At 38.1% G+C, this 19,072-nt stretch overlaps 1 protein-coding gene across 3 annotated transcripts in view; it reads left to right on the forward strand.

Moving 5' to 3' along the window:
* Window positions 1-18,741, forward strand: part of CDC42 (cell division cycle 42) — a 54,210-nt gene extending 35,469 nt beyond the window's left edge. The window contains exons 3-6 of one of the 3 annotated variants that reach the window (XM_005656040.3): window positions 1,512-1,584; window positions 11,958-12,067; window positions 12,196-12,393; window positions 15,738-16,598. In XM_005656040.3, the coding sequence (XP_005656097.1) occupies window positions 1,512-1,584; window positions 11,958-12,067; window positions 12,196-12,393; window positions 15,738-15,827 (471 nt within the window). In that variant the 3' untranslated portion in view covers window positions 15,828-16,598. 3 annotated transcript variants of the gene reach the window in all.

Genomic DNA, 19,072 nt, shown 5'->3' on the forward strand with positions numbered 1-19,072 from the left:
AAGAAAATATTGAAAGGGACTTTGGGGGACTTTTAGAGATACACTGATCTTATGGATCTTGAGTGAGGTCAACTATCAGAATGTTTGTATTTCAGTCTCCATTAAACTGCTTTCTGAGTCTCTTTCATGACTTTTGTCTTTAGGTGTTCTATTTAAGGTGGGCTTGTGGATTTTTTTTTTTTTTTTTTTTCCTGTCTTTTTAGGGCCTCATGCACGGCATATGGAAGTTTCCAGGCTAGGGGTGGAGGCTATGCCACAGCCACAGCAACACCAGATCCCAGCTGCATCTGCGACCTATACCATGGCTCATGGCAACACCGGATCCTTTACCCACTGAGTGAGGCCAGGGGTCGAACCTGCATCCTCATGGATACTAGTCAGATTCTTAATCAGCTAATTGTAAGGCACAAGGGGAACTCCTGTGGATGTTTTTTACATGTGTGTATATGTGGACCTCTGGAAGAAGATTAGGTATGATTTAAGAAAGTAACTTGAATGTTTTGAGAGCTTAACCACTTTCTTTACATTTCCTTGTTCTTGTTATCAAGAACTGACTTTCCTTTAACCACCACTTCTCCCAAGCCCTTGCTTCTAATCCAGTCTTGTTTACATTTAAACAAGCTCCCAACATCCCATTGAAACATGAATCAGAAAATTAGTGTTACATAGCTAAAAGGTTAAATGGGGCTAATCTTCAATGTAAGAATTTCAATTGTAAATTAATTCAGAGGAATCCATGGATTGGTGTTGGGTCTTTTTAAATTTAGCACCATTACCTCCCATTTTCACTAATAACTTAGTATAACCAGTATTAGTAAATACCGAGTTTGTTATGGGTTTTACAGTCTGTCTACAAATAGTATATACCCTATACACTACTTAAGCGCACACACACACACACACAACCTATGAACTATACTTAAGTATACCCAATTCAAAGAAGGTATCTTTAGGTCATGAGTTTTATTCATGAAGTTCCAACAAGTAATCGACCAGCCTTTTCTTGGACACTTCCCTTGGGTACCTTGAGGGAACTTTTATTTCTTTTAAATGGACATGTTGCAACATGGCTACTCTTGTCTTGAACCCTGAAAGGAAAAAAGATTATCATGGATCTAGGAGATTGTAATTATAGAGCTATGAAAAAATAATTTCTTAATAGTCAGATTGAAAATTGAGGTAGATTTTTACTGTTTCAAAAGTTTCAAACTTGAGTAGGATCATTTTATATGGCCCAAGGACTCTGCTCCTGTGACACCTCTAACTCTTCTGTAGCTTTTTATCCAGGCTGCTGGGGTAGAGTAGACATCACAGAATATATCTCCTGTCACTTTTTCCAAGAACCATTAGGTCATGCAAGGATTTATAGTTGGCAAGTTTGATCATACAAGAAAGATGGACCAAGAGAAGATTGAATCTTAGGAAGGAGCACATTGTCTTAGTTTGAGTTGTCCTATTCCATTTTGCCCATACCCTTTGCACACTAACGATGTCATATTTTTGTGTTTTAGGTTTTTGACAACTATGCAGTCACAGTTATGATTGGTGGAGAGCCATATACTCTTGGACTTTTTGATACTGCAGGTGAAAACTCGATGCCTTTTATAATGTTTTGGTCTGTAACTGTAACTTGCTGGCGTCTTTTTTTGGATATTTTGGAAAACAAGGATATTAGCAGATCACTTGCCTTTTGTTCATAGTCGGTAGATTGAATATTATGATGGCCGATGCTTGACCAAGAGGTAGTCCCAAACGTGGAAGGGCAAATAGGTATTTGGAGTACCCTGGCTGGATGGTGTGGAAGAAGATAGAGTAGGGTGAGAACAGAGTACATTAGGCAGGCTGTACTATCACTCTGATATTTGAAGACTTAATTTCGTATGTGGTCTATATCTTATATGTACATATAGCTGCTTATTTTATCATACTATAGCTTGTTATTTTATACTACATTTGAAAATATTTTGAGGGCAAACCAGTATCTATCTCAAAGTATTGACATTTGTGGTCAACTTTTCGAATGTGAGGACCAAATTACATTCTTCCATAAGTATTCCCAATTTCTCAGTGTTATTTCTTCCTTTTTTTGCTTTTGCTTTTTAGGGCCACACCTGTGGGATATGGAAGTTCCCAGGCTAGGAGTTGAATAGGAGCTGCCACTGCCGGCCTATTCCACAGTCACAGCAATGTAGGATCCGAGCTACATCTGCGACCTATACCACAGCTTACAGCAGCGCTGGATCCCCAGTCCACTGAGTGAGGCCAGGGATTGAACCTGGATCCTCATGGATACTAGTCGGATTTGTTTCTGCTGCCCCACCAGGGGAACTTCCATGTCCTGCTTGTTTTAACAGTAGCTGCATATCTTCATTTCTCACTTTTCTCTGTTGTTTCTGTTATTATCACCTGAGTCATAGGAAACATTTGGAGAGGTATTCTTTTGGTATTTAGGAATTCTAATCTTTTTGATTTTCATGAGTTACCCTCCCACTGTCTACCAGATGACATTTTGCTATTAGGGAGTGCATTATACTGCTCACTTCGATGAACTGTCTAGACTTAATAAAAAAAGAAAATGGAGAGACAATAGTAAACAGTTGAGACCAGTGGCTTTCTAATAGTGTTTTAAGCCTTTAAAATTTTTATGAATTAAAAATTATAAGAGTAAAAGTATATTATTTGAAAAATAGTATAAACAGTATAAACTTGGAAAATAGACAAAAAAAATAATGACCTACATCTCTTGGTAGGTGAGGGATTTTTCTTTGTGCCTTTTTTTTTTTTTTTTTTTTTGTCTTTTTGCCATTTCTTGGGCCGCTCCTTCGGCATATGGAGGTTCCCAGGCTAGGGGTTGAATCGGAGCTGTAGCCACCGGCCTATGCCAGAGCCACAGCAACGCAGGATCCGAGCCGTGTCTGCAACCTACACCACAGCTCACGGCAACACCGGATCGTTAACCCACTGAGCAAGAGCAGGGATCGAACCTGCAACCTCATGGTTCCTAGTCGGATTCGTTAACCACTGCGCCACGGCAGGAACTCCTCTTTGTGCCTTTGAAGGCAGTCTACATAACAGAGAGAAGACAATTTATGGCTACTTGGGGTTGAAAAGTAATTTAAAATTTTCTTTTCAAATTTCAAAGCATATTTTTATGAGCCTTTAAGTTTTAATCAGTATTCCTTATTGAAGTATAATGAAATAGAATTCATTTATTTTAAGTGTTCATTTTGATTATTTTTGTCAACTATATAGTTGTGTAACCTGACATTAATAAGATACATCACCTTAAGGAATTGTCTTGTGGTTTAGCGGGTTAAGGAGCTGGTGTTGTCACTGTAGTGGCTTGGGTTGCTGCTGTGGCATGGGTTTGAACCTTGGCCTGGTAACTTCCACATGCCAAAAAAATAAGAAATGTTTCTTTGTGCCCTTTATAGTCAGTCTCTTCCCTTGACCTGGCCCTAGGCAGCCACAGATCTTGTTCTGTCACTAAGGTTTTGCTTTTCTGGAATTTCATATTAATGGAACCATAAAATCTATAGCCTTTTGTTTTTGACTTCTTTAACTTAGCATACTGTTTTTAAGATTAATATATGATGTTGTATATTAATAGTTTGTCTTTTTATTGCTGAGTAGTACCCCATTCTGTGAATACAGCACAGTTTATCCATTTACAAGTTGAGGGTTATTTGGGTTTCAGATGGGTAATGGTGCTCGGAACATTTGTATACCAGTTTTTGTATAGCCATATTTTATTTCTCTTCGGTAATAGTTTGGGAGTGGGTAAGCCTTTAAATTTAGTTGTAAAACTTATTAAAATTTTCATTAAAACAGTTAGTTTTAACAAATTGTTCTCAAGTTGGCCAAGGGTTCTTTGAATTAATATTGGTTTGTTTAACTTGGGTTGATAAGACTTTAATCTTAACCTCATTTACAACTGTTAAATTTCTTCAGATTGCATTCATAAAGTATTCAGTTTTCTATTTTAAGTAGTTCATTTTGCTGACCTAACAAATGAAACATTCCCAAGTTTTTATATACGTAACTTTAATAAACCTGATAATTTAGGATTTTCTGTATTTTAATATATCTTTTTTTTTTTTTTTTGCTTTTTTTTTAGGGCTGCACCCACGGCATATGGAGGTTCCCAGCCTAGGGGTTGAATTGGAGCTATAGCTGCTTGCCTACGCCACAGCTACAGCAACGCCAGATCTGAGCCACATCTGTGACCTACACCACAGCTCAGAGCATGCCAAATCCACTGAGCAAGGCCAGGGATTGAACCCGCAACCTCATGGTTCCTAGTCAGATTTGTTTCTGCTGAGCCACTACGAAAACTCCTGTTTTAATACATCTTAAATGGTATTATTTATAACCTTCATAAAGTTCTTAACATTTCCAACCAAAAAAAACCTCAAGATCAGTTATCCAGTTACACGTTTTATTTTGTTTCATTTTTATTATTTTTTTGGGCCACATCCATGGTATGTGGAAGTTCCTGGGCCAGGGATAGAACCCATGCTGATCTTTAACCCGCTGTGCCACAAGGGGATTCCCACATTTTATTTATTTTAATTTTTTCAATTATACATTTTAGATGGGAATCAGAAGACTAATATATCATGTTCTTTAATATGGCAAATGTTTTTAAATATAGACACTAAGACAGTAGTGTCTTTTAAATAAATAATAACTTATTTAAGAATAAGTTATTCCTGAATGTAATGGAAAATTAACAGTAATAATATTTAATTTAATAATTGATTTATTTGATCTCTATTAGATTCTGAATCTTTCTGGGGGATAAAAGACATTAATTATTTTACTATTGAGGCAGGTTGGAGGGTTTCCATCTCAACTGGTTAAGTTCACTATAAGGGAGAGATTTTTTTTGTCCTTTAAGGGCTGCACCAGCGGCATGTGGAGGTTCCCAGGCTAGGGGTCCAATTGGAGCTGTAGCTGCTGGCCTACTCCACAGCCACAGCAACGGCAGATCTGAGCTGCCTCTGTGACCTACACTACTGCTCATGGCAACACCAGATCCTTAACCCACTGAGTGAGGCCAGGGACCAAACCTGTGTCTTCATGGATGCTAATCAGGTTTGTTTCTGTTGAGCCACGTCAGGAACTCTGAGAGACCTTTCTTGACAGGCACTGGAGACCTGGGGTTGTAGGCATCCAGACTGAATCTCCTGTCTTTGATACACTCAAGGGAGACTCCATACCCTTCTCCAAAGGCCTTAATCTTAAGAATCCTGGTCTAAGTCATGCCGTTACTCAGTTTTCTTTCCGCTAAAGCTTCCATCTCCACTGAGATGGCCTCTGACGTCCTTTGATTATTTGGTTGCTTTTAACCTATTGACTGTGTTACTTTGTTTTGAATTCTTTTTGTAGTAAGTATTCCTTTCTTTAACTGTAACTTTTGTAGATGTATTTAAATAATATCAATTAATACCAGGATTAGGACTCCCTTTGTCTCAAAACTTTATTTTTGCCTCTGTGGTCACAAAACTAAGTTCTTGCTAATGGGTTTCCACAGTTACTTTGTTCTTCTGCATATGTTTTACTTTTGTGTATATAGGTCTATATTTAGCTTTTTTCACTTAAGGTGGTTATGATAGGCTCTTTTTCATATGGAATAATTCTACCACCAATTCCTTTTTATATCAAAATTTTAAATGTTATTCTTTATTAAAGATACAGGTTTTGCTTATTATAGAAAAATAAAAATGTAGATAATCAAAAGGAGAAAATGAAAAAGCATCTCTATCCAGAGACAGTCACATCTTAGTGTATGTCCTAAAGAGAGCTGTTCCTAAATATTCATTGTATTTATACATGGGAAAAAAAGATGTTATTTCTCCCTGCCCTGTATGTGCTTTTATCTCTTAAAAGAAAAACATGGTGATATCTCAGTGTTGTACTTATGTGTCATAGTCTTATTCGTGGTTATACAGTAGTCTGTTGTGTGGAGATCACAGCACAGTTTGTTTAACTTTTGTTAATATGGGGTCCATTTGTGGTTTTTCTTCATATCATGATTTCTCTGTAGAAACTGTCTTTTTTTTTTTTGATCTTTTCTAGGGCCGAACCCGCGGCATATGGAGGTTCCCAGGCTAGGGGTCTAATCGGAGCTATAGCCGCTGGTCTACGCCACAGCAACAGCAGCGTGGGATCCTAGCTGCATCTGTGACCTACATCACAGCTCACGGCAACGCTGGATCCTTAACCCACTGAGCGAGGCCAGGGATCGAACCCGCAACCTTATGGTTCCTAGTTGGATTCGTTAACCACTGAGTCACAATGGTAACTCCCAGAAACATTTTAATATTTTGACACATATTCTTTTTTGTCACTTTTAATCTTGATTTAATTTCAGACTTAAAGAGAAGTTGCTAGTACAAAGAATTCCTTACCAAATTCACCGGTTCTAAACTTTTTGTGACATTCTCTGGCTCTATGTGCATATTATTCTTATTTCTAAGCAATTTGAGAGTAGGTTGCATGCACCATGCCCTTTTGTTTTTTTAATGTTTCAATGTATATTTCTTTTTTTTCTTTGTTTTCATGGTTGCCCCTGCAGCGTATGGAAGTTCCCAGGCCAGAGATTAAATTTGAGCGACAGCTATGGCATCGCCAGATCTTTTAACCTGCTGCACCAGGCTAGGGATTGAACTCTTGCCTCTGCAGTGACCCATGCCACTGCAGTCATATTCTTAACCCACTGTACCGTGGTGGGAACACTAGTGTCTGTTTTTTAAGAGCAAGGATATTCTCTTATAGTGCTCTTATCAAATTTAGGGAATTTAACATTACATATAACATTTTAATTTTTTGCTTTTTATTAAAAAATTTTTTTTTTTTCACTTGCACCTGCAGCATTCAGAAGTTCTCAGACTTGAGCTACAGCAGTGGCAACACCAGATCCTTAACTGCTAGGCCACTAGGGGATTCCAACATTTAAAATTTTAATCTATAATCAACTTCCTAATTTGTCAGTTGTCTTAATATTGTCCCTTTTAGTAATTTTTCTTGTATAGGTTCTGAGCTATGATCACACATTGCATGTGGTTGTCACTCTCTTTGGTTAGTGTCCATTACTTAGCCCTTCATGTCATTGGCATTTTTATTTTATTTATTTACTTTTTTGTCTTTTTAGGGCCGCACCCAAAGCATGTAGAGATTCCCAGCTAGGGGTCGAAGCAGAGCTATAGCTGCTGACTTACACCATAGCCACAGCAACACTGAATCTGAACCGTGTCTGTGACCTACACCACAGCTCATGGCAATGCTGGACCCTTAACCCACTGAGCAAGGCCAGGGATCGAACCCTCGTGGATGCTAGTCATATTCCTTTCTGCTGAGCCACGGTGGGAACGCCCACACTGGCATTTTTAAAAGGAAACAGACCACTTATTTTATAAAATATGTGTCAGTTTGAGTTTGTCCATTTCCTCATGAGTAGATTTAGGATTTGCATATTTGACTTGCCAGCTATCTAGCTAACTGGTCTATCTAGCATTAAAGTCCAGCCTTTCTCTCGACTGATTACAGTGATTAAATAGCTGGCAAGTCACTTAACTGTGTGGAGCTTAATTACCTAGGTGTGTAAAGTGTTTAAAATACTCTCCTCTCCAAAAAACCCAAAAACAAAAAACCTGTCCTCTTAGAGATGCTGTGAAGATTCAGTGATAGTCAGTTTAACAAAGTGTTCACATATGTAAAAACTCAGGAGCTGTGTAATACACTTTATTGTCTTTTTAAAAAAACCAGCACAGTGACTGGGAAGTGTTCTGTGCACAGCTAATATTCTCTTCCTTAGCAGATGAGTAATATGCAGAACAAGTCATAGTGGTGCACTATGACCCAGTTTAGCTTATTCTGTTTTGTTTTTAAGAAACTCCTTTCATTGAGGTGTTTTCTCATATCTGGCAGTCTTCTACAGTTATCGATTGATTACATTAACAGGAATGAATGACAGTGCTATCCATACAGATATTTGTAGTCGCCTTGGTCCAAAGGCATTTTGACCAAGATTTGAGTCTTCAGTAAATTCTGCATTAACATGCAATAGTCTAGATTTTTACAGATGTTAATGCATAAAATAATAGGAATATCAGGTTCCAGAGTGTCCCCCATTTACTTTCAGCTTTTTTCCTTTTTTCTTTTCATGATATAAAAGGTATTATGAAATTATTTAGGAGTAAGCTTCATGGCACAAATGAAGCAGAGATCACTAAGTGCCCTTAAATTTTGAGTACTTGGTTATTGAAAAAAATGTTTAGGTTTTAATTTGCAGTGGTAAATTCTATGAAATGTTTAATTTGTTTTCTTCTTATTTATGATGTCCTACTTTAATTCTCTAAGAATGTTGCTTTTGGAGTTTCTGTCGTGGCGCAGTGGTTAACGAATCCAACTAGGAACCATGAGGTTGTGGGTTCGATCCCTGGCCTTGCTCAGTGGGTTAAGGATCCGGCGTTGCTGTGAGCTGTGGTGTAGGTCACAGATGCGGCTCAGATCCCACGCTGCTGTGGCTCTGGTGTAGGCCGGTGGACCCCTAGCCTGGGAACTTCTATATGCTGCGGGAGCGGCCCTAGAAAAGGCAAAAAGACTGAAAAAAAAAAAGGATGTTGCTTTTTGGCAATATCCTTATTTTTCATACCACAATATTGTTTCATATTTTTCATGTGGACCAGAGTCCTCAGTTCTAGCTTGAGTTTGAGCTCTTTCATTTGAGGTCGTTATCAAGGACAAGAACCAGCAACCCATGAGATAGAACCTTGTTTTTTGGCAGGTTAAGTGGTGCTCTGGTGTACTCTTAGAGTAGATATAGTTTAAGACCTGTGGTCAAAACCTGTCTCACACATATAGAGTGAAGTTTTTTTGATCCTGTTGTGTTCCTTAAAGGATGCTAAGTGATAGTGCTGCCTCTGTCTTGAGTGAATAATGACTATCTGTGACATACTTGGAGCTTAAATTTTACCTGAATATATTATGCTTGGATTTTGAAGGACCTTGCTCATCTAAGGTATCATACTCATTCTCTTTCCTTTAAATGTAGCACTTGTAACAGATGGAGATGTGAGGTAGCCTACTTTTTATTTATTGAACAATTTTACTTCTTCTTTTTTTTTAATCTCCCTGTGAAAGGGAAAGAAAGATTTTATAGCTTTGAGGGCTTGTTCATTCCAAGTAAATGGACAGACCAATACTGCTTTAGATCTAGTATTAAAAAAGAGTAGCTATATTTGTTTTCTGTAACAATTGATATAAATAGAAAGAAGGCTGTTCGCATTTAAAACATTGGGCCTCCATTTAGATGCCCCTTGTGGTGCTCAGGAATACATACATACTTGGATCTGTTTTTGATGCAGGGCCTGAATGACTAAAAATGAAGCCTTTTCTAGTCTATGCCAGGGTTATTTTTAGTGAAATATATTCCATTTGAATAGGGACTAGGGCTAAGAAAAGGTATGTGAAGGGTCTGTGCTTTTTACATGGCTTGGTTAACTGTTTTGTTGTCTTATTTTTTTAATTTATTTTTTGTTTTGTTATTTTATTGGAATTTTGACTGATGCTTCAAAGCTCAAGCTGAGGTTAGAGCTCAGGCAGTATGGATTGAGAGAATTGTTAGGATTTGGCTGATTTTGTTTTCCTTTAGCCCATTATTTCTTTTTAAAATCACTTCTTTGTCTATATTGTACATTCATTATAATTTAAAAGTGAAAGTTATGCATCTTAGTGCATACCTTTGAATTCCTTTGATTCTAACCCTAGCATATTGCTAAAGTATTCAGTAAATGCTAGTGGTATGATATCGGTTTTATTGTTTTGTTAACGTCCTTTGTTTTAACTTGTCTTTTAATCTCTTCATTTTTTGTAGAGTATTATCCTGACAGTACCCTTATTTCTACTTACAGTGTATTGTTTAAGTGGCAGTAATGGCAACATATAAATAATGGTAACATCTTTAATTATCATGTTTCGATAGCTAGCCTAAATTCTTGTATTCTTTCTCAACATTGGCAGAAAAATTTACCGGCATACAAAATACTCAATTTTCCTCCCCCCCCTTCAAATTTTTTCTTATCGTAGTAAAAAATATATAGCATAAAATGTACCATTTTAGGAGTTCCACTCGTAGCTCAGCGGAAACAAATCTGACTAGCATCCACGAGGATGCATGTTCGATCCCTGCCCTCGCTCAGTGGGTTAAAGATCCAGCGTTGCCGTGAGCTGTGGTGTAGGTCACAGATGAGGCTCAGGTCCTGTGTTGCTGTGGCTGTGGTATAGGCTGGCGGCTACAGCTCCGATTCAACCCCTAGCCTAGGAACCTCTATATGCTGCTGGTGTGGCCCTAAAAAGACAAAAAAAAAAAAGTACCATTTTAACCATTTTTAAGTGTACAGTTCAGTGTCATTAAGTATGTAATTATTCTCTTAATACATAGCTCAGTTTTGAAATTGGATTAAATCTTTCCTCTGTGACTCCTGACTTCCCTTCACAGTTTTGGAAATGTGTATGGATATTTTTAAACATATCTGGAAATAATTTCGAGTCTGCAGAATAGTTGCAAAAGTACTACTAGGAGCCCATGTGCACCCTTTAACCAGATTTACCAGTTGTTAACATTTTACCTTATTTGCTGTATATATATATATATTTTTTTTTTTTTTTTTTTTTTTTTTTATGGCCATATCCACGGCATATGGAGATTCCCAGGCTAGGGAATGAATCTGAGTTGTAGCTGCAGGCCTACGCCACAGCCACAGTAACGTAGGATCTGAGCCGTGTCTGCAACCTGTACCACAGCTTAAGGCAATGCTGGAGTCATGATGGGAACTCCTGCAGTTCAGATTCTTAATTCACTGTGCCAAAAGACCAAAAAAAAAAAAAAAAAAAAAAAAATACAAGAGACTACAGAGAGGTGACAATTAGTAGTTCCCATTGTGGGGCAGCGGAAAAGAGTCCGACTAGGAATCATGAGGTTGCAGGTTTGATCCCTGGCCTTGATCAGTAGGTTAAGGATCTAGCATTGCTGAGAGCTGTAGTGTAGGTTGCAGATGCGGCTCAGATCCTGTGTGGCTATGGCTGTGGTATAGGCCGGCAGCTATAGCTGCAGTTCGACACCTAGCCTGGGAACCTCCCTCCATATGTCAGGAGTGTGGCCCTAAAAAGCAAAAAAAAGCAAAAAAAAAAAAAAAAAAAAAAAAGAGATGACAGTTAAATCCAATACATGGTCCCATATTTAAAAGCAGGAAAAACTGTACTTGAATCAGTCAACAAAACTGGAATGCAGATGTTGGAGTATGATATCAATGCTAAATTTCCTGAAGTTGATTACCATTTTATAATAAGAATGTCTGTGTTTGGATTTGATTTTTAATCATTTCTGTAGTAACAGCTTATTGTTTTGGTTACATTATTGTTGTGTTGCTAATGGACACAAAGATTGAAAACTACGAATTGGTGGTAAGGCAGAGTTCCTGTTGTGGCTCAGAGGGGTAAGAACCTGACTAGTATCCTTGAGGATACAGGTTTGATCCCTAGCCTCACTCAGTGGGTTAGGGATCTGGCATTGCCACAAATTGCATTGTAGTTTGCAGATGTGGCTTGGATCTGGTGTGGCTGTGGCTGTGGCCTAGGCTGGCAGCTGCAGCTTCAATTGACCCTTAGCCCAGGGGCCCTAAAAAACAAAAGAAACTGGTAATAAGGCAAATAATGAATATATAATAAATTCATTGCTGTTCTAAGGGCCTGAAATATTAAATAAAGTTAGCTGAGTGAAAGTACTGTTCACATATTCTGTTACAAAACCAAATATTTTATTAGATAAGTTGCTTTCTCATTAATGATGTGTGCTATTAACTGCATGCTTAATCTGTTGACTGACTTGTGAGTTTAATGTTGTGAGGGCACCAAAATTCAGTTGCTGATTTCTTCAATTTTTCACTCCTTAGGGCAAGAGGATTATGACAGATTACGACCGCTGAGTTATCCACAAACAGATGTATTTCTAGTCTGTTTTTCAGTGGTCTCTCCATCCTCGTTTGAAAATGTGAAAGAAAAGGTGAGTTGGTCAAGTATTCTTGCCCTGAAAAAAAGGATTGTCATAGAACTTCTGTTGACTTGTTGTTAAATAGCTTTGGGGGCTTGTGGATTAATGCAAATGTGTTTTAAAAAATATGTTTTCTCTAGTGGGTGCCTGAGATAACTCACCACTGTCCAAAGACTCCTTTCTTGCTCGTTGGGACCCAAATTGATCTCAGAGATGACCCCTCTACTATTGAGAAACTTGCCAAGAATAAACAGAAGCCTATCACTCCAGAGACTGCTGAAAAGCTGGCCCGTGACCTGAAGGCTGTCAAGTATGTGGAGTGTTCTGCACTCACACAGGTGAGGACTGTGTGGAGCTCCATGTTTATTTATAGTTGAGTGTTTCTTAGCATTAGGATTCAAGTGTTTCTCACAGTGGTCTGCAGTGCTCAAGAAAGCTGAGATTATAACCAGTTTCATAGTGTATATTCCTTTGTTAGAGGTCTCTGTGTTTATGGAGAAAAGTAGTAGTTTCTAAGTAAAGCTCTCGTGTTGGCCAGCTCCCACGTTGTACTGAATCATTTGTGGTGGTTAGAGGTTGTTTAAAAAAAAATTTCAGGTGTACAGCTAAATCAGTCAGTTATACATATAAGTATATCCATTCTTTTTTTCCCATATTAGCACAAATTTATGAGAGTATGTGAATGATTCCCCTCCTTCCCTCAGACTGAAATGGTCATCTAAATATATCTAATCTTTTCTTATCAGTAAGGACAATTGATGCTGTATTGTTTCTGGGGTAATTCACCTGGGATAGAGAATTAGTCACAATAATTGAGACTTTGATGTCAGAGAAAGCTGCCTTGGCCATTTCTCAAGCATGACTTTTTATATAGGGTTTCTATTATGTTTTTGAAGGCATTCTTTCCTTATGTGGTCCTCTCTTCTGTCCCTTTCTGAAGGATTTAATTTGAACTCTTTTTATATTTTGACGGGAAACCTCAGATCCCGAGGACAGGGATCAGTGTTATAGTGTTTAGAGTGAGAGTTGTTATGTCCTTGTTAATGTGGTTTCATCTTTTCTTCCTTTATGGTGTCACTAACTAGTTCTCCCCTCTGAGCACAGTTCTGGGGGTAAAGGAAAGAGTTATGGAAACAATTAGCAGCGAACTCTTTTATTCTACTGGCATTGATGCCTTGACATTTGAACAGTGAGCAGCTGAGCTGAATTAAAATAAGGCAGGGCTTGGTAGCTCAGTGGATAAGGTTCTGGCGTTGTCACTGCTGTGGCTTGGGTCGCTGCCGTGATGCAGATTCAATCCCAGGCCCTGGAACTTCTGCGTGCTGCGGGTTGGGCCAAAAATAAATAAATCAATAAAATAAGCAGGGTTGAAAAGTAGAATTTCTTGTAATTACATCAAATCTATTTATATTTCTCATGCTACTTTTTTAGGTAACTTTTATTTTTTATTAAGTTAAGAAAAGCCACTATTGGATTCTTGGCTTTATATATATTGAAGTAAATGGCATATATAGTTACGTATTATACATGTACTAGATATTTAGTATGTAGGGCCTACACATAATTTAGTAATCTCCAATTTAGCCCTGGGTTGGGATATGTAAAAATAAAACTTTTATTCTTAGCTGGCTATTTCACAGGATGACTTTAAAGCTAATTTCGTTTTCCCAAACTAGCAGTTTAGTTCCCTAGCAGTTTAGTTCTGTTGTAAAAGCAGATATTTAAAAGTTGAGAAGATTTTACATCTTTTTACATAGCACTGAAATTTTTTTTAAATGCCTGATGCTTCTGTGTTTTGATACCATACCCAGGAAAGTGTGTGTGTGTGTGTATTGAAGAAGATATATGTGGAACACTTTGGTCGGATAATTGTTGAATATCCCTGTCCTCTAAATACGGGTTGCTTTGGGGGGAAATGGAGGCAAGTAGGCCATGTGGACCCATTTGTAGGTCACTAGTGAAGCTTATTTTAGAGAATTGGATGTTTTCATATAAAGTTTTTTACAGTATGAACAGGTTTATATAGTACAGCACTTTGCCAGAGAATAGAAATTTGAAAAGATCTTAGCAACTGCGTTTTTCTTACCAGATTTTGAATTTGGAGAAATCAAAAGAGAAGATAGCAAATGGGGTCTCTGGTGCTGTTTGGGAGCTAGAACTTTTTAGGACTCCAGATTCTGTTTGTTGGTTCCTCTAAAACTGAATTCTTTATATAATCAGATAGTGTGATTAAAGCAAAGATTAGTTTTGTCTTGTAGGCAATTAGTTGATCTTTTGTCAGTAAGCAAGAAAGGATTTTCTGTTTATTAGGGATACCCTAGTTTCCAGTTGTTGTCCTTGTCTTTTTTCCCTGCATATAATTTATGTCTTTCCATCTTCCCTCCTTCCTTTTATGTTTGACAACCAGAGTTTGCTCCTAGATGTGTAGAGAGAATTTTGGGGGAATTTTAACTTTTATTTAGCATTTCTACTTTGTAAAATAGACACAGAAAGAAGAAAACTTTTTAACTTCTTTGCTTCTTTTTAAGTGCTTATTGTTATTTCTCATTTGTTTTGTACCTAATGGAATGTGTGGGTACCAGTCCTCCAAGGTACTGTGGTGGGGATGGACAGGGTGGGGACACCTGGGGTAGTCTGGGGCTGGCACTTGTTATTAGAACTGTGTTCTGGGACTTTGGGGGAAATTTTTACTTGGGATCCAACTGACCTAAAGAACATGCAAAATTTCTTTGGGTGGTAAATCTATGGCTTCAGATTTAGGTGAGTTTAGGTGAGGCTATAGACCTGGTACCAGTACTGAGTCACCCTGTCCCGCTGGAGTTCTGGCTGAGGTGTAAGTGTATTTCTGCATCTTAATCCCTATAGGTCTGATAATATTCTTTGTTTTCACTCCATGCTTTACGCTCTGATACCCATGCAGACATCTAAAAGCATTGGATTGCTTGCTAAAACTCATTCTAGGATCCCATTCTTTGTTTTCCTATTGGGTGGTGGTTACTTGCTCTAATAACATTACTGAATAACTGAAGTGTATGCTGTTTCTAGAATCTGTTCTTTAAACTTCTTCCAGTTGGTACTGCTGAACAATTAACACTTTTTCCTAAATGTCTGAACCTTTTGTTCTGGGAACCTGGTTTACTCTGAAGTCCTGATTAATCTCCCATTCAGATATGTCATTGAATCTAGAAACATGTAGCATGCCTGTTAGTCTCTGCTATTTGTGTCCTTCAGTTATTCAGGGGGTGAATTCACAGAAGCCTGAAATAGTAATGAATTTACTTCTAAAATGTACATGCCATTCTTATCATTAGAAATACTAGGGAATTCTACAAGGGCTAATTATTCAATGCATGTATCTCGTATTTACAAGTCCATTTTTCTGTCCTGGCATTATTTTCATTAAAATGTTGTAATATTAGATTTCAAAGTGTGATTGTTATAGAAGTCAACATATGGCCCTTTCATAAACATTGCTTTCTTGCTTGGTTAACCTTTTTTAAGGTAAGAAGTTTGTTTACTCTCCTGATAATGAGCTTAAAATCTACCTTTCTGGCAGTTATTTTTCTTAAGGCGCATTGCTTCTGTGAATTCAGCCCATTTAATCCGGACTGCTGTTGTATCTGCTGGTCTTTCTAACCCTCTAACCTGGCTGCTATTCTCTCTCCTCCCCTCTGTCTTGTAGAGAGGTCTGAAGAATGTGTTTGATGAGGCTATCCTAGCTGCCCTCGAGCCTCCGGAAACTCAACCCAAAAGGAAGTGCTGTATATTCTAAACTGTTTTCTCCTTCCCCTCTTTGCTGCTGCTTCCTGTCCCACTACTGTAGAAAGATCGTTTAAAAACAAAGGAATAAAACCATCCTGTTTGAAAGCCTCTGCGTCTTTTTACTCACCACCTTAGAGCAACGTCTGTATTAGTTTTTGATCAAGAATGCTATATCTTATAGAATATTTTTTGTGATCAGTAGTCAAGTTGGACTTGTTTAATTTTCTGCTGCTTGAGTTGCCTGATGCTCAGAGCTTTTTGGTTTGGATTACTATTGCAAAAGGGAACTTGGTCTGGCATTAAGAATGTCCTCTTGGAGAAAATAAGAGTTTTAACACTTCTAGATCATAGTTCTAGATGGCGAAAATAACACAACCTTTTACTCTTATGATCAATTGTTAATTGTAATTGCATGACAAAATTTATGGAAAAGGGGTGACCTACTAGTAGAGTGTAATGGGGAAGGGAGGATTCTTTTCTGGTTTTCCTTTGTGCAGTGAAACTTTGTGTTGCTATTGCTTTGGCTGTCTGTGCTGTAGTGGAGTATTTGTCAGTCTGGGGTGGGAAAGATATTGATGTACCTGCTACTGCTTTTTGAGATCATTTGTTACATTATCTTTTAAGAATAGCATCCATTTTAACGGTTGACTTAAGGTTTGTTAATGTTGAGATGTAAAGCTGCCATCTTTATATTTTCCTGCTTCTGATTTATTGTTGTGAGGGAAACATACAATTGTGGTTACCTTCAAATTTTGAAATTAAAAATATACAATTGTTTGTATAAATGCCTGATGAAGCTTTATTCCTGTTGCACTGACTGGCTCTGGTTTTATGTATGTATCAGGTGCCCTCATTTCTGCTTCCTTGAATCCCCTTGGCTCTGTCTAATTGGTGGGATAAAAGGAGTTCAGAGTGAATATTTTTCATGCAGCCACTGTAATTGCTCTCTCCATCTTTGCCTGCGCCTTCTGTATAATAAGGATGCCACTGCCCGGTGTCTGACCTCTTGGTCCTGTTCCATATCCAGCTGTTTCATTTGAATGCAGAGCTGCTTATTTGTTTTTATGTAAAGTGTTTCAGCAGCACATTACAAAACTCATGTTGAATGAGCAAATGATACATGTGCTTGTTTGCTTCTTGTGACATACATTGGTCTGCAAAAAGCTTTCTCAAAGGACCACTGTCTCACTCATGAACATCTGCTCCTCTGCTCCTGAATTGTTGGATCCTTCCAGTGCCCTTCCTGGACAAAACTTGGGGAAGTGAGATGATTGTGTTGAGATTCAGGGTTGTTTTTAATGTTTCATTCTTTGCCAACTCCTGGGGGTTTGAATGGTTTAAATTTGATCTTCAACTTTATTATACAGAATATCAGACTGGCCATTTTTTTCTTTCTACCCCTTTTCAGAAAGGCCTAAAGAATGTATTTGACGAAGCAATATTGGCTGCCCTGGAGCCTCCAGAACCGAAGAAGAGCCGCAGGTGTGTGCTGCTATGAACGTCTCTCCAGAGCCCTTTCTGCACAGCTGGTGTCGGCATCATACTAAAAGCAATGTTTAAATCAAACTAAAGATTAAAAATTAAAATTCGTTTTTGCAATAATGACAAATGCCCTGCACCTACCCACATGCACTCGTGTGAGACAAGGCCCATAGGTATGGCCCCCTTCCCCCCTCAGTACTAGTTAATTTCAAGTAATTGTGTATTGTCAGAAAAGTGATCAGTACTAGTTTTTGTTTTGTCGTTTCAAAAAAATTATTTTGTTTTGTTTAAAAGCAAGGCATGCTTGTGATGACTCTGTAACAGACTAATTGGGGTGGTTGAAGCTGTTCCCGGGTTCCACTCTGGAGAGTAATCTGGGATATCTAGGTTTTTTTTTCCCCCCTCTCCCCTTTTTTGTTTGTTTTTTTGGGCGGGGCAGTGTGTGTGGGGGGGTTTGTTTTTATTTAGTCATGTTTTTTTAATTCATTAACCATTGGACAGCCCTTGAGGAGGACAGGTTGATTCCACATTCCACTTCCTAGATCTAGTTTAGAAAACATGTTCCCCATCTGGTGCTCTTAGGAAGGAGTATAGTAAACGCCTCATTTAATAATATACTCCTTTTTGAAAGTTGCCTTTTCTCTCCACCCTTGAGTAGGTCCAGTATTTGATGAAACTCATGAAAGTGGGTGGAACCTGTCTTGCCCCTCCTCTTTTCTAGGATGCACTATATATGTGACTGTGACTTTCAAGGAAATTTGTTTGCCATTTGCTAATTTTTTTTGAAGTTAATTTCTAACTTCTTTCACTGATAAATGAAGAAAAGTATTGCACCTTTTGAAATACACCAAATGGATTGAGTACGTAATTAAAAAACATTTTTTTTTTCCCTGTCAGTCATTGTCTTAATATGCTTAGCATAGACGTGCAGCTTAATAGTGTGAGATCTGGTGTTCCTAGAACACAGCTGAAGACCTGGTATATAGAGGAAATCCGAGGGGTGGTGCTAGAAGACAGATGTCTACGGATGATTCACATCCTCTTCCAAGTTATGAGGATGGAGACCTGCTTCATTAAGAAGCTGGGGGTGGGGTGGGGGTGGGGAGAACATTTAACAACATGGGGACCAGTCAGGGGAATCCCCTTATTTCTGTTTTGCATATGAGGAACCCTAGAGCAGCCAGTTGAGGCTCTCTAGTTTAATAAAACTCCTGGGGAGAGTCTTATGCAGACTCTTCGTAAGTGTTAATAGGGATTTTATCAGCTTATTTTGGTTGCAGTTTCCAATTTTTAAAAATGTTAGGTTATCTTCCCCACCTTCCCCAAATCCTAATTCTTGTAGATTTCATTAGTGTTGAACCAATGCTTTTCTCATGTCTGAATTCTTTGTATATGCATTCTTTTCAGATGTATTAAACAAACAAAAAACCCTTCACAAGCCAGCCTGGGGGTTGTTATTTTCCCTCCGCCTCTTACTTTTTAGATATTTAGGAGTGGGAACTTGACTTTTATTCACATCAGTTTCTAACAAATTTTGGGATAAAGATAAAATGTACTTTATTACTTTTCTGGAATTCAGTTTGAGATGATTTTTTCCCCCTCTTTACATTCAGGTTTGTGCCTTCTCCCCTAAGTTTGGCAGGTAGCTTACAAACTCTTTAATATCAGGTAGGTCCTTAGTGAAAAAATGTTCTGGAAGCTCACCTATCATGTTGTTGGAATGGCAGCATACCTCCAATCCATCGATTATTTGGAAAGCAGCTGGTTTTTCTC

The sequence above is a fragment of the Sus scrofa genome, chromosome 6 (genome assembly GCF_000003025.6).
Source record: "Sus scrofa isolate TJ Tabasco breed Duroc chromosome 6, Sscrofa11.1, whole genome shotgun sequence".
Classification (NCBI taxonomy): Eukaryota; Metazoa; Chordata; class Mammalia; order Artiodactyla; family Suidae; genus Sus; species Sus scrofa.